The 20,057-nt window shown below is 37.4% G+C and overlaps 1 protein-coding gene across 1 annotated transcript in view; it reads right to left on the bottom strand.

Moving 5' to 3' along the window:
• LOC117971669 (GDNF family receptor alpha-2-like) overlaps positions 1-20,057 on the bottom strand; it is a 92,395-nt gene that overhangs the window by 15,795 nt on the left and 56,543 nt on the right. The window contains exons 5-7 of the mRNA XM_059013644.1: positions 6,570-6,679; positions 5,991-6,131; positions 4,308-4,492 (exon numbers count right to left, since the gene is read on the bottom strand). Coding sequence (XP_058869627.1) covers positions 4,308-4,492; positions 5,991-6,131; positions 6,570-6,679 — 436 coding nt within the window. The remainder of the gene's footprint in view (positions 1-4,307; positions 4,493-5,990; positions 6,132-6,569; positions 6,680-20,057) is intronic.

Raw genomic sequence — 20,057 nt, forward strand, 5'->3', positions numbered from 1 at the left:
CAATTGTTGCTGGCATTTCTCAGTCCGCTTTTTCTTGTGCGTTGCCAGTTGTGCTCAATGCATTTTTGAGGCGAACACCCAAGTACCTAATTTTCACTAAAGTCAGGATGTACATACAAGACTTGAAAACAGATTTCTATGACATTTGTGGTTTTCCCAACGTGTTGGGAGCAATAGACTACACACACGTGCCACTAACCCCTCCAGCTCATTCTGAGCATCTGTATAGGACCATGATCTATTGTGTGTTAATTGTCTAGGCTAGTAAGTAGACCAAGTTAAAAATAATAATTAAAATAAAATATAAAACCCTAAAATCAATTTAAAATAATCTTTTATTTGCATTGTAAACCAATGTGTGCAATGCAGCAGCATGATTTATTTTGTGTTACCAGTAGGCTAAAGTAAAAAGAAAGTGCGCTAGGTATTCATTTGATTTTATTACTACAGTATACAGTACTAGGCCTACTGTACAGATTTATATTTTTACATAATGTAATGTGTAGCCTACCCAAAACACATTAGTGTTATTTCAGCGCAATGATTTATATTTAAAATACATCAAGAACTATAAGTGTACGTGTGTGTGATTTTATTGTATTGTTTTTAAACCCAGCACCTCCTTATGTTGGATAAACATGTCCGGTTTAGCGAGGGGCTACTGTATGATTATGAAAAGCTTTTCGGGGGTGAAGGTTGGGGCTCCACTATAGAATCTGATGGGACTAAACTGCCTTTCATTTTTAAAATATATAACAGTATTAAAATAGGTAAAATGAAGACAGAACAGAATGCATTGTACAGATGACGTTTACATTTAACAAAAATAATAGTATTTTGATTCTTGCTCCCTTGCATGTATGGACGTTATGCTTCGTGCACCCTCTGCTGCAGCAAACCACAACTCAACTACTGCTATTTTATTTGAAAAAATATCGCACAACTCTCGCTAGAGATCTTGCTATGATATTTAAATTAGTACATTGCGTCTCTCTTCATTGACATCTTTTTTCTTAGTACATACGACAAAATGTGCACCTTGCGAACTGTAGTAACGAAAATGCAAACTGCGGTATGTTTGCACTGCGACTGACCCATCTCAGTACATCTACCCCTTAGTGTTTCAAAGAGAAGTGAAAGTTGCAAGGTTTAATCTTGCAAAACATATAAACTTCTTCTACCAAGCCGATTTGGCTGTATGGTGATGGGCTGAGCATATGGGAGCATGGAATACATTAGGATCTTCCGAGCTGTGTCAACATTTAGTTGCAACACATCAGTGCCTCCGTTAATTAATTGGCTCTTATTTGCTGTTTTGTTTGCTATTTTTCATTTTAAAGAACGCCTTGCTGTTTCTGCCAGTGGCGTCTTGCCAGAGTGGATCATTTGTATTATAATTAAGCCTGCCTAAATATGTAAATAGTATGCTTTCATAAACCCTTCCTGATATGAACTCTTCTCCTATGCTCTGCAATGTCCAGATGGGACTTACACAACAGCCATAATTAAAGTTACTGTTTGCACTTCCATTGGCTACCTTGGTCTCAAATGTGCAGTGTTTGTACATGTTGTAGCAATCGTAATACTGCACACAGTAGACAGTTCTCATTTTCCATTCCTCTCAGGCAATATGCTACACTTGCACTTTAGATGTCATTTCACCTGAGATTTATGGATTTCTTTTGTTAGATACAATCACTTTATGACCTAGTTTCTATATGCTTGCAGGTAAATAAAAAACTGTACTGTTAACAAGATTTGAGAAATGTTAATGAAAAGAAGGCAAAACTGGGATAGAATGTATCAGAAATACACCCATATTCAGTACATGTGGGTGGGGCACTGTACTGTATCATTAACTGTATATAATGATGAAAAAAAGTAACTGATAAACTTAAAACCCACTTGTGGCAGTGTGGCAGGGTGAAAGTCCTGCCGGTGCCCGGGTGTGTTTATGTGTAGGGAATATTGTGTGACAGGGAAGGGGTTAAATTCCTCCCTGCAAAACATGGGGGAATGTGGTTGAATCAATGATTAAATGATTAATTAGGCTCCAGCCACAGGTGTGTTAAAAGGGTGATCACGGGTGTTAGTTTAGAATGAGTTTAGGGAATTAAGGCTGGATGATGTCAGGCTGTCATTGATGCCAATGGTGGGCATACCCGTTACTGATTTCTGCTGACCTTGATCTTTGAAAGTGACATTTTTAATGTCTTAATGATTACTGTACAGGTTAAGGTTCTTTGGAACTGTCTATTTTACTATACAAACTGCCATACTAATGCTATAAAGAGTACATTCTTTTTTTGAAGAGTGTATATATATATATATATATATATATATATATATATATATATATATATATATATATATATATATATATATATATATATAATTAGGGAATAAGTGACCAATCCACTGGAATAGCCCTAGGGAGAAATACTCTTCCTTAAAATATTGAAAATGTTGTTTTTTTTTTTTTTTGTTTTTTTTTAATTATTATTAAAATCTTTAGTAATATTTATGCAAAGTGCAGTCCAAAGCCTCCAGGTATGAATCTACACTGAATTAATGATTCTGTTCTTTGTTAGTTGTGAGAATCTATATCTGAACTTTTTGACAAAAAAACTAATTATATACTGGCAGAATACCAAAGTTACAATCAGAAGCAATGCACACACATACTTATAATAATTATACATTAACCGAATGGTTAAAAATGACTGTATAAAATTGATGCAATCTGGCAAAATTAAGGCTATTATCGTGTTCATCCAGACAGACGCAATCCATCACCATTTTTTGAATTCTAAAAACTTGATTGAGTCGAACAATTAAATTCCCAGTTTAATATTTTCCTTTATAGCAAATATCAGGACGACTTAATTAGTTCTCCGTTTTACAATTGAATGGAATTAAACCTCTGCAGACAATTCCATTTTTCTAATTATTTTATTGTAAGCAGAGGATTATAATAATTGTTTGCTGTACTTGTGCTCGCTTTAATTAGAATGTTAGTCACCGTGTTTAAACTCTGACACACTGATGTGCAGACAAGTTAAAGAAAAGAAGGGCTCATGGTATTATTGTATTTAAAGGTGCTTAAGCTTCTCTGTGTTATTTACTCTACTTGAACAAAGGTAGTTTCTATGTCTTCTCTCAGGGAATCTGTTACACTTGCACTTCCTAGGCTATATTACCTAAGAAATGTCTTCTGGGTCAAAGCACGTTACTGGCTGAAAGCTTGTCAGTCAATAGGGGAAGCAACTGGTTGGTTAATTTTACACAATGTTATATATTTTTGTTGTATGCAAAAAGTGTTGGGAGATATAGGATTGAATAACCTTTTCATATTCCATGCTGCTGCATTAATGTTCTTTTTTTTTTCCCGGATCTCCTTTTGTAATCTAATCCATTCAAATCCAAGGACAAAATGACCAGCAGAATCTCACTGTTCCAAATCATGCTGATGTGGAGTTTGATCTAAGGAAAGTAATTTCTTTTAGGGGCTCGTAGCTGTCGTCATTCATGGAACTTCGATATTCTATACATGTTTATGGTGTTTCCAATATATACAAATTGAATTATGGATCAAACATTTTTTCACCAGCAAAAAAACCCTTGAGATGCCGATACACATGGTGATCTTGATTGTAGAAAAAAATATTGCCCTTTGAAATCACTCACCAGCTCTGTGCTGCACTTATCTAACCCTTTTTCAGTACACATTAGTGGTTTTGTTTTAATAGACGAGGTGGCTAAAAAAAACTTCAAAGCTAAGAACACTTTAAAAGTGAGCAAACGGCAATATCAAGTGGAGAAAATAAATCATGCTGACTGACTTGTGCACTGTGATTGCTAGCCATTAATGCAAGGTCTTGAGCATCCTTCGTTTTTAGAGTTCTACATGCTGGGATTGTAATAAGTTAACAGGTTCTTGCTGTGACTCTGCACTATATGTTGTCAGGATTTGGAATTTCAATCTGGTTATCTAAATGTAGTGTGCCCAACTATTTTACCATTTTAGAATGTCCAATTATGATCCCTCACGACAGCAACAGCTCGGAAGAATTAAAGGTCAGTGGGGAACCTCCAATAGCACCAGCAATCCAATCGTCTCTTTACATCCAGGAGCTCTACAGCCTAAACTAACGGCCATTCGAGGACAAAGGCCAGCCCTGCAGGTGTCCACTTTTGAGCTCACCGGGCGCCTGACCAGAAGTGCTTTGACCAGGTGAGCAGCTCCCTTATCTCTAGATTTTACATGTCAGAGAGCTGAACAATGCACATAAGTGTGACAGGCTTACCTGAAGGTTGGCACACGTTGGAAAGACACAGGCATCATCTCCTGGTTTAATATCGATGGGGTTGATGGATGGCTTAGGTATGTCCTCGGTGACTGTTGTCTTAACTGACTGAGTTACAGAACTGGAGGGGGTTTTGGGTGCTAGATTTGTATCTGTTCCATTTCCAAAAGCCTGAATTGCATTTCCTACAAGAAAAAGTTTGATTTAGTACAGATTTTAAAGAACGACTTATGCATTTTAAAAAAGATATTCATGTTACAAACCAAGTATGAGACAACTTAGGCACACATTTGAGTGCTTAATTTCCGAGAGTCTGTATATGAAAGTAGCATACTGCACATATCTCCTGCAAAGGCTATACATATTTTCTCATGTAGAGTATGTGGGGTAATTGATTAGCACTAAAGAAAACGACAGATGACGACAAATACTTCTTGTTGCAACTGTAATTTCCGTTGTACTGATTATCTTACAATTGATTGTTTAAGTTATGGATTATATGTGGTAATTTATGGTAACAAATGTAAAATCCACGTTTGGACGAATGGTTCTAAGATACATGTGGAAACATACCATAAACAAACTCCTTGTAACATAAATGCATATAAATTCATTGCATGTATATTGCTATTTAACAATTCATTTTTTTATTGTACAAAGAATATCCATGCCTATCTAAATTGAAGTAAGAAATAATTAAAAAAAAAAAAAAGATTTTTCAGTTATTGACGAAAAAATCAATATCTGTCAGTTGTATTTATGTTTCACTTTCCCTAGAGATTGGGTGTTGATTGTACTTTACAGGGTGTAATTACCACAGCTATCAAGTGCAATTTACTTCAACAATGAATGAAGAAGAGGACATAGAGGAATTCAGGTCCTTTATTGGAGGAATGGATAACCCTTGAACACATTTGTAAATATAGTTAAGATCAAAGGGAATTGTATAGTTTTGGGACTGTAGCCCAGACACCCACAATAAAATGTTGGTCTATATTTGTTAAAAACATGCCAAAGACAAAAATCGCTGGGCCTTAATGACGCATCTGAATTATCTCTTATGAATAGCAACTGCAGGTAAATAGGCGGCTATGGACGATCATGTACTCCTGTTTTCTCATTTTGACAGACGTTAACCCTTTATGAATAGATCCCTAAGAGTCCTACTGTTTAAATGTCAAAATAACCAGACTTTTTTGTAAAGAAAAGAGTTCCTCTGTAAAAAAAAATATATTAGTGTCTTGATGTGACGTTACAATTAGAAAGCCAGTATTTATTTATTTTTTTTAACTAGCTGAAATACAAAGTTTACAAGCTATGATGTAAATGGTCTTTGAAATGTGCTTTTGCAACTTTTGTATTAAATTATGTTACTATATACAGTACTATTTGTTGCCTGAGAGCACTTGTGCTTAATCTAGAGTCCGGAAATTCTGGTTGGCAGACAGATATTTTCCAAAAATACCAAATAATAATCATTCAACAAAAAAGGATACAGGTGCTGGTAAGCATTCTAAAACTCTATAAAATGGACTTCCCGGATCTAAAGGATTACATCTCTGAAAACCAATGTACTTTTAATGAGGATGCTATCACCACAAACACTGTATAGCAAATCTATAAATTCCTCGAGGGGCAATTGCTTAAGCATTGCTGGTGCTAGAAGATAAAGTGGAAACTTACTGAGACAGCTGTTGTCCCTGAAGTCCCTCAAGAATTTTTCACACTCTTCTTCCCTGTTGCCACTTCCTTTGCAAGAGCACCAGGGGGACACGGTAATGTTAGTGCTGCTGGAGTCAATGTAGTTTGGGGTCAAATCAAACCCTGTGAGGGACAGAAAGAACAAGCTATGCAAACCAGTCCAGTGGAGAAGCTATTTTTAATTTCAACAACAATGGAGAGAAAACCAGGAACAGTGGACAAGGTTGGGAATTGTGGAGACAGACTTGGAGGCAACACTGCTCAGAGGGTAGGAGACCATTTTCTTGCACAGGTGGTGGTGACTATATGGAATGGGTTACCAAGCCATGCTGTTGAGTGTCTGGGATTGCTGTAGATAAAGTTCTGGGATCAGTGAGTTCACGTTCACTGCTTAACTTTACTGTTGTCATTATAGATTACTTGATCAGCTGAATGCTATATTTCATTACTGTATTATTTATATATTTATAATGATTCTTTGAGAAAGACACATGATACATCCATGGATACTGAATGGGGATACAGCAATTATTCTTAAGTATGTGCCAAAAGTTTACATACCAATCAGTCCAGAATAGGAAGCCAGACATGCCTGGTAGTTGTCATTGGGACAGCTGGTAACTGAATATAATGATGTTTGACAGTTCATATGAAAATCTGCCAGTCTTGACCTAATCAGGAAATAGAGAGAATAAATCAGCCATAAGTATAGTTCATTGAAATGAATAAGAAGAGATTATGTATGAAATGGAATATATAACACCATCTCGGCATTTTTTGTATTCAAATATGCATTTTGATAGGACATTTCTACCTACATCATATGTGTGTGTAATATATATATATATATATATATATATATATATATATATATATATATATATATATATATATATATATATATTAAATATATATTTTTAAGCTTGTGTCTTCCTTTGGGGAGTATGTTCACAGTGAACATATCAGTCATCGTACCTCATTGACATCTCGGAAGCTAAGCAAGGTTGGACCTCATGATTATGACTTGAATAAGTGCAACTGTAAAAGGGCGGAAGCTGAGCAGGAACCAGCAACCCGCACATCACAAGTGTGCGCCTTAACTACTGTGCAAAAGAGCCGGGCTCCTCTACATTTGTGGTTATAGAGCTTTTAACCTCATCTCACTGACAAGGGACATACAACAGTGTATGTATCACTGTTGATACAGCAGTAATAGAAGTAATGAGCAGGGCACTGTGTGCACACCCTGTGGCATCTTTCAAAATGTGGCTGTTCCAGAAATAAATCTTCTCCCCTTGGCTACGTCACAAATGTCAGAATAAAGGAAATACATGTTTCATCTCCACCTTGCTAATATAGTTTGAATATATTAACACCTTTTTAAAGCTAAGAACAAAAAAAAGCTAAAATATATACGTTGCAGTTAGTGCCAGAACTGAGAGAAAGCCCAGGGCTTTAATACCTGCAGGCAATCCAGAAAAGTCCAGAAGCTTTTTTCAATAGTGAGAAATAATGAAGCTTTACTCTTTCATGCAGTTGTATTTGAAGTGTAGACAAAGGCAAAGACAGAACAATACAAAATAGGCTTGAGGCTGTTTCTTAGGCAGCAAGTATGATACTCAAATGGGTTTCTTCTGTTGTCCAATGGATTTAAACCAAGACCTGATCAAGTTCTTGTTTATGGTCTGAGAGAAGGACTCATGTCAAAGACCATGAGTGGAACTGGGTTGTCAATGGTTGTAAAGGTTTATCATGATCTCATTGTTTTCTGTTACTAATTTCCCATAAGGAATTTTAACCTGTGCCATCCTGTCTGCCTATGTGATGGCCTTACACTTTATAGATGTTATTGCTGCTCTCTATGCCTCGCCAAACCCTCACACGGTAAATGCGACACATGATCTGAAACCTTCACCGGTACCCCTGACGAAAAGAACAAAAAAGTTACATTTCCACTTCAGTGAAAATTCAAAGTGCTAATGATATTCCCAGCATGATAGGAAGAGTGACCTTTGAGGTCCAGGGTTCCTTTAATGATCCCAGGTGAGACTGGCATGATGCCTCTCTTGTTTATTGAGGCGTGCCATCTTCAAAAGCACCTCCTCCCCCCCCCGGGCAGGTTCACTAACAACTCTTTCAAGAGAAACAACAGCAGGGATGTTGGACTAACTTCATAGAACTGTGGCATCATGCTGAAGCATCCTCCTGGCCACGGTGGCTAGACAAAGCAATACATTCTGCATGCCGTGAAACCCAAACAGTAGAAATTTACAAAATTAGCCCAAACACCACAGAATAACCTGAAGGTCATTTTCATTTATCGTATCCAGTGGACTGAACAAAAACCTGATGGGAGACAGAGGGAGAGAGATGTACTGAGCTGTTGTTCAATAAGCGCAAACCAATTGCATGCCCTCTGTATCCAGTATAAGTATATTAACATATGACCTAGAAAAGTGAGTAGCTTTGAATGTCAGTTGTATGTACGTATTATAATAAATCAGCCTTTACTTGGCTTTAAACTTGCATTCAGTTTGTCAAGAGTACTGTGATTCAACAGCCTACCCCTTCCATTCAATTAATTGGCAAGCCCCAACTAATCAATGTCTATTTAAATGTATGATTTGAATGGAACGAGGAAGGCTGTAAAGATTCTCCAGACAAGCTCAAAGCAGCTCAAGGTCATGTAAAGGCAAATTTAGAATACGTTACAAAAACTTAGTATTGTATCAACATAACTCGGAACCACTACCATTGTAAACAACGTACAAATAGCAATTAAACTGTAAAAAAAAAAAAAAAAAAAAAGATAATTACATTTGTAATCAAAATTCACATGACTCCCAATATAAGTAACAGCTGTTCTACTGAAATTCATAGTAATCCGTGGCCCATTCTCTTACACAGCCCCTCAAATCACCACTGTAAACGAGAACCTAATCTCAGTTGACCCGACCTACATGCTTCAGTCTGATAAAGACATTTCCAATACGGTTAGCACAGCTGATATGCAGTTCCTGTGCAGAGCGCTTCCATCTCAGGCTCCCGAGTGGCACATCCAGTAAAAGCACTCTGCGTGGAGTGCAGGATGTGCCCTATAGCCTGGACATCGCAGGTTCGAATCCAGGCTATGTCACAGCCGACTGTGAGCGGGGGTTCTAGGGGGTGGCGCACAATTGGCCAAGCGCCACCCAGGTAGGGAGGGCTTAGGTTGGCAGGGGAATCCACGGTTCACCGCGCATCACTGACCCCTGTGGCCGATAGAGCGCCTGTGGTTCTGCAGTGGAGCCGCCAGATCTGTGTTGTCCTCCAGCACTACAGGTCTGGTGCCTCGCTGTGGATCTGTAGTGCAAAAAATGGCGGATTGAAAGGAGCACGTTTTGGAGTTGGTGGGGGGGTTGTGAGTGGTGAGCTGAGGATACAGATAATAATTGGGTATACAAAAACTGGGGAGAAAAAACAAAGTAAAAAATCGGTGACGACTAAATTGTATTAAAAAAAAAAACGGGAGCTCATCCATCTAACCCCACTTCGCTGGAGTTTGTTCAAGTAACTATAATTCCATTGCAGTTAAAACTTTGGTGGGTTTTATTTACCAATGGGGATACTAGCTATGTACTACTAACGTTATTAGAAAAAGAATTAGCGTTAGCTAAAATAGATCATGAAATAAATTGCCACTCATCATAGCCTGAAAAATTACATATTTATGTACATTATTTACAGTCTAGCACGTTTTTTGTAGAACTTGTAGAACATATCAAAGTAAACATGAAGTTTTAAAAATGTATATATATTTTCTAATGAAGGCAGAGAGTAACGGTAAGTATACACTTCAAACTAAACAGCAAGTACGGTACACATTTCTCACATTCTCTCGGTCTGTCACTCCATCTCTTACTATCCAGTTCAAAACTAATCGATGGCCACTTGACAGTTTAGGCATAACTAATCAGGCAGGTACGACTATGTTTTGGTCCCGCAAACAGGTTGTCCTCATCAAATGTCGTGCTTTTGCAGCCATTCACGTTGAAAATGGCGTTTGCATTCATCACAGTATAATAAGCCATTTTACTGCTTATTGGAAGTGCATACATCTGTGATGGAGCTTCGAACATGTGAGGATTCGCTCCGCACTTTGCACACACTGCGCCGGACTCCATACCCCACCCGCCTCCCCATTTTTTTTGCATTTCTACATGGGTCATTTTGGCGGAATTCCGTCTACAGATGGAAAACTTTCAACCATGCATTAGCATGCATGTGTCCCCAATTTCTGTAGAGCAGGATTCATTAATTCTACTTAATTTCTATTACTTACAAACACCAGTTATTTATTAGGCATGCTTTTTGTTCTCTAGCTGTTTTTTTTTTTCTCAGGGAGGGAAAGCTGCTGTAATGAAATTGTATTCTAGTCAGAATTATAAGAAAAGCAAAACATGTACAACCCTTATTATCAAATAAATATGTGTGGAAAAAAATCCCTTAATGATTTATTTACAGTCCCTTAAAAATGTATTTTCTTTCTCAGACAATGAACATTGGGGGGTGTTGTTTTTGGTGTATTCCTCATGGAGCCGTGTCATTGGGGGATATCATCTTGAACCTGGCATGTAAGTGCTCTGTTTAATTAACATCACTTGTAGCAGTGTGCATGATTTGCATGGTTAATTGGAACAAAACAAGGTGCTTGGAATGATACTGTGTTATGATGCCTTCTGTGTTACAAATGCCTTCCATTATCATACCTATGAAAACTGGTAAATAAACTTAATATTTATCAATTCATTATTTATTCATCTGTATTAATGACTCCCACAGGCTTCAAAACTAGGCTTGCCTACTTTAAATGACTACTAATTGCAGGTGTATTTTTTTTTAAATTTATTTATCAACATGCATTCAGGGATAAGCTAAACTGGGGAAAAAAAATGTTTCTAGTCACAATAGTGGGTGCAAGAATTACAATTCTGCTTTGAGCTCACAGGGTACCTGGCCAAAAGGGTCCGCTGTAGTGCCATGAGGAGAAACAGTCTTTGACTATTTTGCCTCCATAACCCACAGACGAGCCAGAGCCAATGCAAAGACTCTCCCTGCACACCACATCAGCATGCCTTTCCTTGGCTAGCTACTCTGGGGACCCCTGAGATCCATTGTCTTAGAAAATAGTATTTGTTTTATTAATACTTCACATTTCATTGCTTCAGAAGTCAGAATTCAATGCAAGGTCGATTTTTAGTGTTGGTTTTATTTAACCAGCAGCACACGTTATCTGTCACACCCTTTCCTTTTGCACGCCCAGAAAGAGCTTCACATTATTTCTGCAGCTGTATAATCTGTAATTATTTGACCCACATGTTGAAGCTCTAAACAGGGGCAAAATGGTACAGAAACATCAGCTTAAAATGGTTTTCATTACTGAATCATTTATATAATGTGTTATTTGCTGAAAAGGACTGTGTAGCTATTGCAGAGTTATAAGTTGACATATTTATCATGGCCTTTACACCAGAATGTAAAATGGAACGTAAATGTTGCAAAACTGGTAAAAAAAACCACACATTAGTCATACATCAAGTCTGCTGAGTTGGTTGTCGCTAGTTTTGCAGCACCTTTCAGAAAAAGAACAAAAACGTGCACATTGCTTTTTAGTGTAAAGCCCTTCATTAAACCCAGGCCTGTGCGATACTGTGTGGATCAGCTGTAATATTAAACCTAAAATAGAAAACACTATATTAGAGGTATAACAAAGCTGAACAGGGTGCTTTTTATTTAATTCTCAGTCGTTCTAGGCTCTCATTTTGCAAATATATAAATAAACGAATATCTGAATTATGCAATAAAATCAATATGATGGAATGAGCTAGCTCTTAAGTGCACCATTTTATGCAAACATACTTGGCTTTAACCTCAGTAAGGGCAGGCCATATTCAAGACTGGGTCTTCATTCCCAATTCATTTTTGATGAAGTCGAGTGTTTATCTTGCCAAAGCTAATTACCTTAATAAAAGGCCAATATGTCACCCTGACGAAGCTAGCCCAGTCTCAATAAGTCATTTAATTTTAATTACTGTAGTCTGTTGTATTATGGCTACAATCAGGTTATTAAACAATGTGTTATGTTACAGTTTTATTCATTGGTATATTTGCTTCTATAAAATAATACAAATACATTTGTACAGTACGTTCCCCATTCAGTCTTGCTATTAATTGTTAAAGTTGTCTCACAATTAATTTTTACACTAAAATGAAAATATTTGGTCTCTGTTTACTACGTTGATCTATAGTTCAGCCCTTTATCAGCAAACAGACCTTGAGCTCTATTTTAATGATCTAAATAGTGGTGGATCTAAATACCACCGCGCTCTGTCCCAGTGGTGTATTAAACTAACTTATTAGCATAGATGTTTAGATTAGGACTGTCCAATGGCTGTATAGGGGTTGAAAAGAAATTAAGAGAAACAGTTGCCTTAGTGGTACTGTAAATACTGTCAAAATACACAAATGTTAATGTTAAGCAAAAAAAAAAAAACTTAAGCTGTACCTTATTTTAAACTGCTTTTCACTCCTATTTGAGTTTGCAGTTTTCTGGCTATTTAAGAGCTCTGGTTGTTAACACAACTCTGTTAACCAAAAAGCTGTGGTTTATATCATTGCATTTTTAGCTTTGGGAACCTCTTGCCACAATGCATCTTTTTTTTCCAGATAAGACTAAACTAGATGTATAGGTATACTCACTATGGTTTACTGTATACAGCTCTCTGAACATCTTGCCCTAACTGCCAACAAATAGCAGAGATCACTTGAAAAAACCATTAATAGATGCCAAATCCATTTCCAGCATTGTCCATTATCTTGGTTGAAGACATTTGAAAAATCTGAAATCTTGGACCATATATAAAACACACACACACACACAAATCAATCACTACAGTAATTTGAAACAATTTGGTCAGTACATTCCCGACTGTGTGTAGATAAAGAAATTCTAATCTGTTCTTTTTCGGAAATTCATTTGATCAATTTTCAAGATTGCCACTGAATTGATTCTCCCACACTTGGTAGTAATCCAAAACCTGGATAGGAATTAATTTGATCAAATGTGTAGATCGTCACTGAATTGATGCTTCCTAGCTTCTAGTTATTTAAAACTAAGACTGTGGTTTGTGCTCTAGACTTAAAGAACCCAACAACAGCCCAGAACACGAATAAGCAGTTTATATAGAATACTGTATGGGGTGTAGTAAAACATAAGCTGATCTTCTTTCTCACTATAATTATATATTAGCATCATATAATAATTGGGCTACAGGACCCTGAGTGAGTTAGAATCAGCCTTTATATTAGAGTATACTATACCATTAAATAAGAATAATTCAACAGTATCACTAATCTGACATTTCCATCTGATACAAACTACCTGATACAAAGACATTTCAGATGACTGCGTCAATATCAGGGTCTACTATATATTATAATGCTGTATTGTATTCATAAATACACCCCTCTCCCATTTCTAATGTAAGTATTGTAAGGCAAGTTTTCATCAGCTGCCTCGATTGTATTTCTTAATAGAAGGTTGGCTGTGTTAGGTCCATTGTGTCTTGTTCAACTAAGCCATCTTTGTGTCACCTTATGCCTTTTTGGTTACTTGGCCTTTGCTACTGTATGACAAAATACATTTACACACACACACATATATATATATATATATATATATATATATATAGCATGTGCTAATGAAAGGTTAATTAAGTGTTAGACTATTGAGAATTGTGCTAACAAGCTTGGTTCACAAGAATTACTGGAATAGTTAATTTTAGGAATGACGCAGGAGACGTGCTCTTCATTCCCTTTAGTCACAGCATCATGTATTACATATCTCCTGGGCATTAAATAGAAAATCAATTTGATTAACTTCCCACTTAATACAGCAACTATATTAAACATCTATATCACTAGGAGTATATGTACAGATGAATAAATACAGTAGAACAGAATAGCATATCAGTACAGATATGACACTGTTAACTCACACGAGTTAAAGTTTTTCTCACTCATTTAGACAGTAAACAAAGAGAGCATAACAAAAAGAACACGGCTAAGCACCACACCCACCCCAACTCCTTCCTACATTTTCACACCTCTACCCTACTCCTACTCAACCACCCATCAACTGACTCTCTCACAGAGAGGGGTGCCCCTTCTTAGCTGAATAAAAAGGCCACCACATACTGTTGTTAATCAGTACACTGAAAAAAAAGCAATAGCCAAAACATTTGTCGATCGAGTGTCTTATATAGTATGTTTTACCCAAGAATTTTGATTGTATGTTTAGAAGTTTTATAGATGATAAAAATAAATAAATAAGACGATGGAAGTGGGGGGATGTAGCTGAGATGTAGGCCCTTCTTCAGACAGGAAAAGGTTAAAAGGAATACAATTCAGGATCATCAAGGTATTTGGTTAGCAATGGGTCTCAGTGTAGTAAAAAGGGTAAGGTAAAAAGGATTTATGCCCCAATATCTTTTGGCAGGTATTGCATGTTTGAACACAGCAGTACAGCTCAGACATTTCATGCTAAATTATAGGTTACCAAAACAGCATTGCATTCATTGCAGTCCCTCACTTCATAGGGAAGAAAATGGAAGCTCTGGAAAAGTGGATTCATTTAAAATGTCTGATGGTTAAAACTCAGTTATCTTCAGCATGCCCAGAGTAGCTATCTATTTCTTTCAGCTATAATGGGAAACCAATGGTTTTTAGCTCCAAAACTTTATGACTATTGATGGGAAGTAGGCTGGTATTTGATGATCTTCTAATAGCCATCTCTCTGCAATGGGCAGAAGCAGCAGAAAATGCATCACAATGATTGCTTGGATAGAGACACTGTAATAGCATCCAATATAAACAGCAACATATTGTGGGTTTCCCATTAACAGTAAAAGACTGCTGCTATAGAATAACCCTGATAATCTATTTTTTTTCCTCTTCCAAATACTAAAGAAGAAAACAAGCTTACACAGCAAACAGCAAACCCCACAATCCTATCTCAAGCCAAGTGAGTCCGCCTAGTCTTCTGTGGTTGTTGGTAGCTAATGCTTTGCATTTCGATATGCTCGTCCTCCAGGCATCATATGTTTTACAGCTAACAGATTGAATTTAGATTTTCATCAGGCATTGGATTCTGGTAATGTGGGTTGCCTGGGTAGTAGCCTTTGAATGATCTGTTTTTAGAGAGTGTTTATCAGGTCATTGTCCTCTGGGCTATTCTCAAACGATAGGACATAGGGCATTGTATTGAAGTATGCCAACACTTGCATGGAATGGGAGGGTATCCAAATCACATGCCAAATCTGAGGTTTGATTTTGATTGCCAAGAAGGCCTTGTGAAAACCTGGTCTGAGTTGTCCCGTAATAGGTGTTGCACTCATGTGCATGTGACAGTACCAACAAAATGAATGTTGGTCCTGAGGTTTTTGTAGGAGAAACAGCTTTTTTTCTTAAATACAAAGGTCTTGTCTGACATGCTCTCAACAGTTTGAGATAAAAGGAAGACAAAAGAGGAAGACAAAGGAATAGATGACTTAAGTACTGCCGTGATTGAAACAAGAAAATTATAAAGGATTTCCATTTTACACCTGCCACTACACTAATTGATACCTTATAGTCTTCCTGTCAACCTGCCAAGTGAGTCCACCTGATCTTTTTAATAAAGAAAAAAATTAAAGCAATGACACAAAATGCCCCAGGTTGTACTTCACCACAAGAGAATAAGTAATCAAGGTACTTAGGTACTTAGGTTTTTCACAGATTTACGCTACAGGTTTCAGAACATAAGAACATAAGAAAATTTACAAATGAGAGGAGGCCATTCGGCCCATCTTGCTCCTTTGGTTGTTAGCAGCTTATTGATCCCAAAATCTCATCAAGCAGCTTCTTGGAGGATCCCAGGGTGTCAGCTTCAACAACATTATTGGGGAGTTGATTCCAGACCCTCACAATTCTCTGTGTAAAAAAGTGACTCCTATTTTCTGTTCTGAATGCCCCTTTATCTAATCTTCATTTGTGACCCCTGGTCCTTGTTTCTTTTTCAGGTCGAAAAAGTCCCCTGGGTCGACATTGTCAATACCTTTTTAGGATTTTGAATGCTTGAATCAGATCACCGCGTAGTCTTCTTTGCTCAAGACTGAACAGATTCAATTCTTTGAGCCTGTCTGCATACGACATGCCTTTTAAACCCGGGATAATTCTTCTTTGCACTCTTTATAGAGCAGCAATATCCTTTGTAACAAGGTGACCAGAACTGAACACAATATTCTAGATGAGGTCTTACTAATGCATTGTAAAGTTTTAACATTACGTCCCTTGATTTAAATTCAATGCTTTTCACAATATATCTGAGCACCTTGTTGGCCTTTTTTATAGCTTCCCCACATTGTCTAGATGAAGACATTTCTGAGTCAACATAAACTCCTAGGTCTTTTTCATAGATTCCTTCTTCAATTTCAGTATCTCCCATATGATATTTATAATACACATTTGTATTGCCTGCGTGCAGTACCGTACACTTTTCTCTATTAAATGTAATTTGTCATGTGTCTGCCCAGTTCTGAATGCTGTCTAGATCATTTTGAATGACCTTTGCTGCTGCAAAAGTGTTTGCTACTCCTCCTATTTTAGTGTCATCTGCAAATTTAACAAGTTTGCTTACTATACCAGAATCTAAATCATTAATGTAGATTAGGAATAGCAGAGGACCTAATACTGATCCCTGTGGTACACCACTGGTTACCTCGCTCAAGTTTGAGGTTTCTCCTCTAATCAGTACTTTCTGTTTTCTACGTGTTAACCACTCTCTAATCCATGTGCATGCATTTCCTTGAATCCCTACTGCATTCAGTTTGAGAATTAATCTTTTATGCAGGACTTTGTCAAAAGCTTTCTGGAAACCTTTGCATGTATTTATTTACTGAAGCATTTTTTAAAAACAGTGATGCAGCTCTCCAATGTGTATACATCCCATAATGGATGCAGCACTCAAAATTCTATATATATTTAGATGCCCACCTTAGCTCTGTTACATTTATCATGTGAGGAACATTTGAAAACTTAGGCCTGTGTTAACTAGGGAAGATCCTAGGATGTTAGTCAATGTTTAGAATACTACTGCCAGAATTCTTAGATTACATTTCTCGAACTGCCTTCCTATGAGATTTTTTCATTTAAGTTTTTCTTGAAGGTCTGTCGTGGTCTTGAACCATCTTATTTTCAAGCCCAGCTGGTTTCCATATCTTTACCAGATGTTACCTGATCCCTTGCCTAATAAGTTCAGTCTCAACCGGTATCAAGAAAGCCCAAATAATTCAATGTCTAGATTGAAGACGTATTTGTTTGAATGTGTTTTTTTCATTGTGGAAACTGATTAGAACCACACGCTCATGTTAAATGAGACGCACCCTGGAATGCCTGGGCATGTAAATCTCTCTATATACCATTGAGTACATCTGTATTGTGTAGGCAGTGGCGGCTGGTGGACAAAATTTTTGGGTGTTCACACCTCAGATGCAGGTGAGGGGGTGGGGTCCAAATTGAAAGGTGTGTTTATTTAAATGTCCCTGAATCTAAAAATCCCAAGTTCAAAGACCAAGAACAGGAAAAAAATAAGACTTTAAATGGAAGTCACAATTAAGGCCAAAGGAAAAAAAAAAAACTGTAATTAACAATGAAGTAGTTAGTAGTTTTTTATTTTATTTTCAGGAACCAGCAGATAATTTATGTAGAAATAATAAAAGACTTATCAGCTACAAACAAACAGTAAAAAAAAATAGTAATTTAAAAACGCCTAGAAAAAAAAGCCAGGTGCGGCTATCAACAGGATTAAAACAAGTAAAAAATATATATATATATAAATATTAAAATACAAATATACTGTACAGTATATTTAATAACTGATTAACAGGCAGTAGTGGTCGGTAAATTAACAACATTTTCTTTGTAAAACAATGAAAAATTGCCGAACAGCTTAAACCTCTTCTGTCTTTCCCAAAGTAACACACCATGCAAGACTGAGGAGAGACAGTCGTGCTGCTCATATTTATAGCCTTTGTTGTCTTGGCACATGCGCGCTGATCACCTGATCACTGTCCTGGCTGACGGCTGGCTGCTACTGCGCGTGTGCACGGCGGATTTGGGTGCTCGCATTTTTGAGCGAGCACAGCCCGGCTTCAGCCCATTAAACACATGGGATGAACGGCATTGTTGATGTGCCAGTGTCACGTGAGAGGGGGGAATGAAATGAACATCACCCAGAAAAAGGGAAGTGCAATTCATTAATAACAGACTGGTGGGTTCAGCGAGCAAGCGAACACTGTCAACCGGCAACCCCTGTGTGTAGGACAGACCACCTCTATACCATCCAGACATACTCAATAACCTGTGCTAAAGAATGTCCTTAGAAAGAAACTCTGGTGTGTGACATACGGATCTATGACTGCCTCCACACTGCATCACCAGCAGGGAATAAAAGCAGTATTTAACTGGTTATCTGCCTGTCTGAAGGTGAGGTAAATCCTGCCTAATTAGACAAAAAAACAAATAGCTATAGAGAAAATAGCTAACAGCATGCAGATAGCTGGGATCCAACCAGCTGCTTACTCCAATTACGACTTAGCACACACTTTCTGTAGAAGCTCCTACACCAGCAAAAGATAAAAGAAATACACAGAAAGATCAGAAGCCAGTCAAGCAGTTGGCAACATCATAAGATCCACTCACAGTTCACCACATAATGATAGCGAATGACCCATGTCTCCTTCCTACTGTTAGTAATCAGCAGTCGCGGCATGAATTGGATTAAACTCAGAGCTTCCTGATGGAAATGGCCCATGCACCAGCATTTGGCATTTTTCTTGTTTTCCTTGGTACCTTTAACGTTCCTGTCTCTGCAGAGAATTGTTTTCTTTACTTGACAGGTATCCAGTTTTAACCCTTAATATCTGATGCCATCGGCATGTCTAACTAGAACAGAGGTCCCCCAGGCCACTTGTGCTGTCTGCTGTGTTTTCTAACTATTCCAGCAAAAAACTCCTCAAGGCTGTATTGCGAAGTGAGGTGGGGGAAGCATATTGATGTTGCACACTGCACTGAAGCCTGTGCAACATTGATATGCTTTGGCACAATCAGATCAGAGTAGATCCATGAGGTTCAGTCCACATATCTAGGGATGGCCTACTTTACAGCTTAGCTGTTCAAACTGAACACAGAAATGGGAAAACAATGCATTGCATTGCAATGGTCCATTTTTCTAATGACTTACGTTTTGTTTTTTTCCTTTTATATAAATCTGCTGCTATTTAGCAACAGTTAACATTCTTCTGCAGCTGCTTTGGTTCAGTGGTCTTTTTTAAAAAAAATACAATGAGAGCACTCTGTTATAATTTCAAAAGATGTAAAACTTAATTCTGTGGATGTATCAAAATGGACATTTACAGCAACAAATGTTTGCATATATACTGCATATAAACTTAATGTAGTAATTCTAAAAAGTGCCGATTTTTTTATTAAATGTGAAATGATTGTAAATGTCATGTTTGACAGTAATCCCCACTAAAGTGATACAATATCAGTAGGTAATGGCCCTTGCCTTCTTCTTGTGCCCTTTACTGAAAAAGCAAGTGGACATTTCCAAGCTTTGTTGAGGATTATTGCTTATCCTACAACCAGCACCTCCACAGCAAACAAATAGATTGCGCTGTGACCTTGGGCCCGGCTTCCCAGCTTCCCCCACACCACAGAAAATAATTAAAGAATGACCCAGTTCAAATATAGTCGGGTTTACCAATCTATACTTCAGAAAGTGCACTGGCAGATCTCTGATCCATATAGATCAATATATGATTTTCTGTTTCGGATGATGTATGAGCAATGCCTCGCTGTTTATCTGAAGCTATCTGAAATGCTGTGTGTTTGAATTCGTCCTCCTGCTTGGCTGTCTTCCAGCTCCCCCTTGAGAAAGAGAGAATTTGGGGTAATGATTGCAAGTGGTTC

Source organism: Acipenser ruthenus, chromosome 46 (genome assembly GCF_902713425.1).
Source record: "Acipenser ruthenus chromosome 46, fAciRut3.2 maternal haplotype, whole genome shotgun sequence".
Taxonomy (NCBI): domain Eukaryota; kingdom Metazoa; phylum Chordata; class Actinopteri; order Acipenseriformes; family Acipenseridae; genus Acipenser; species Acipenser ruthenus.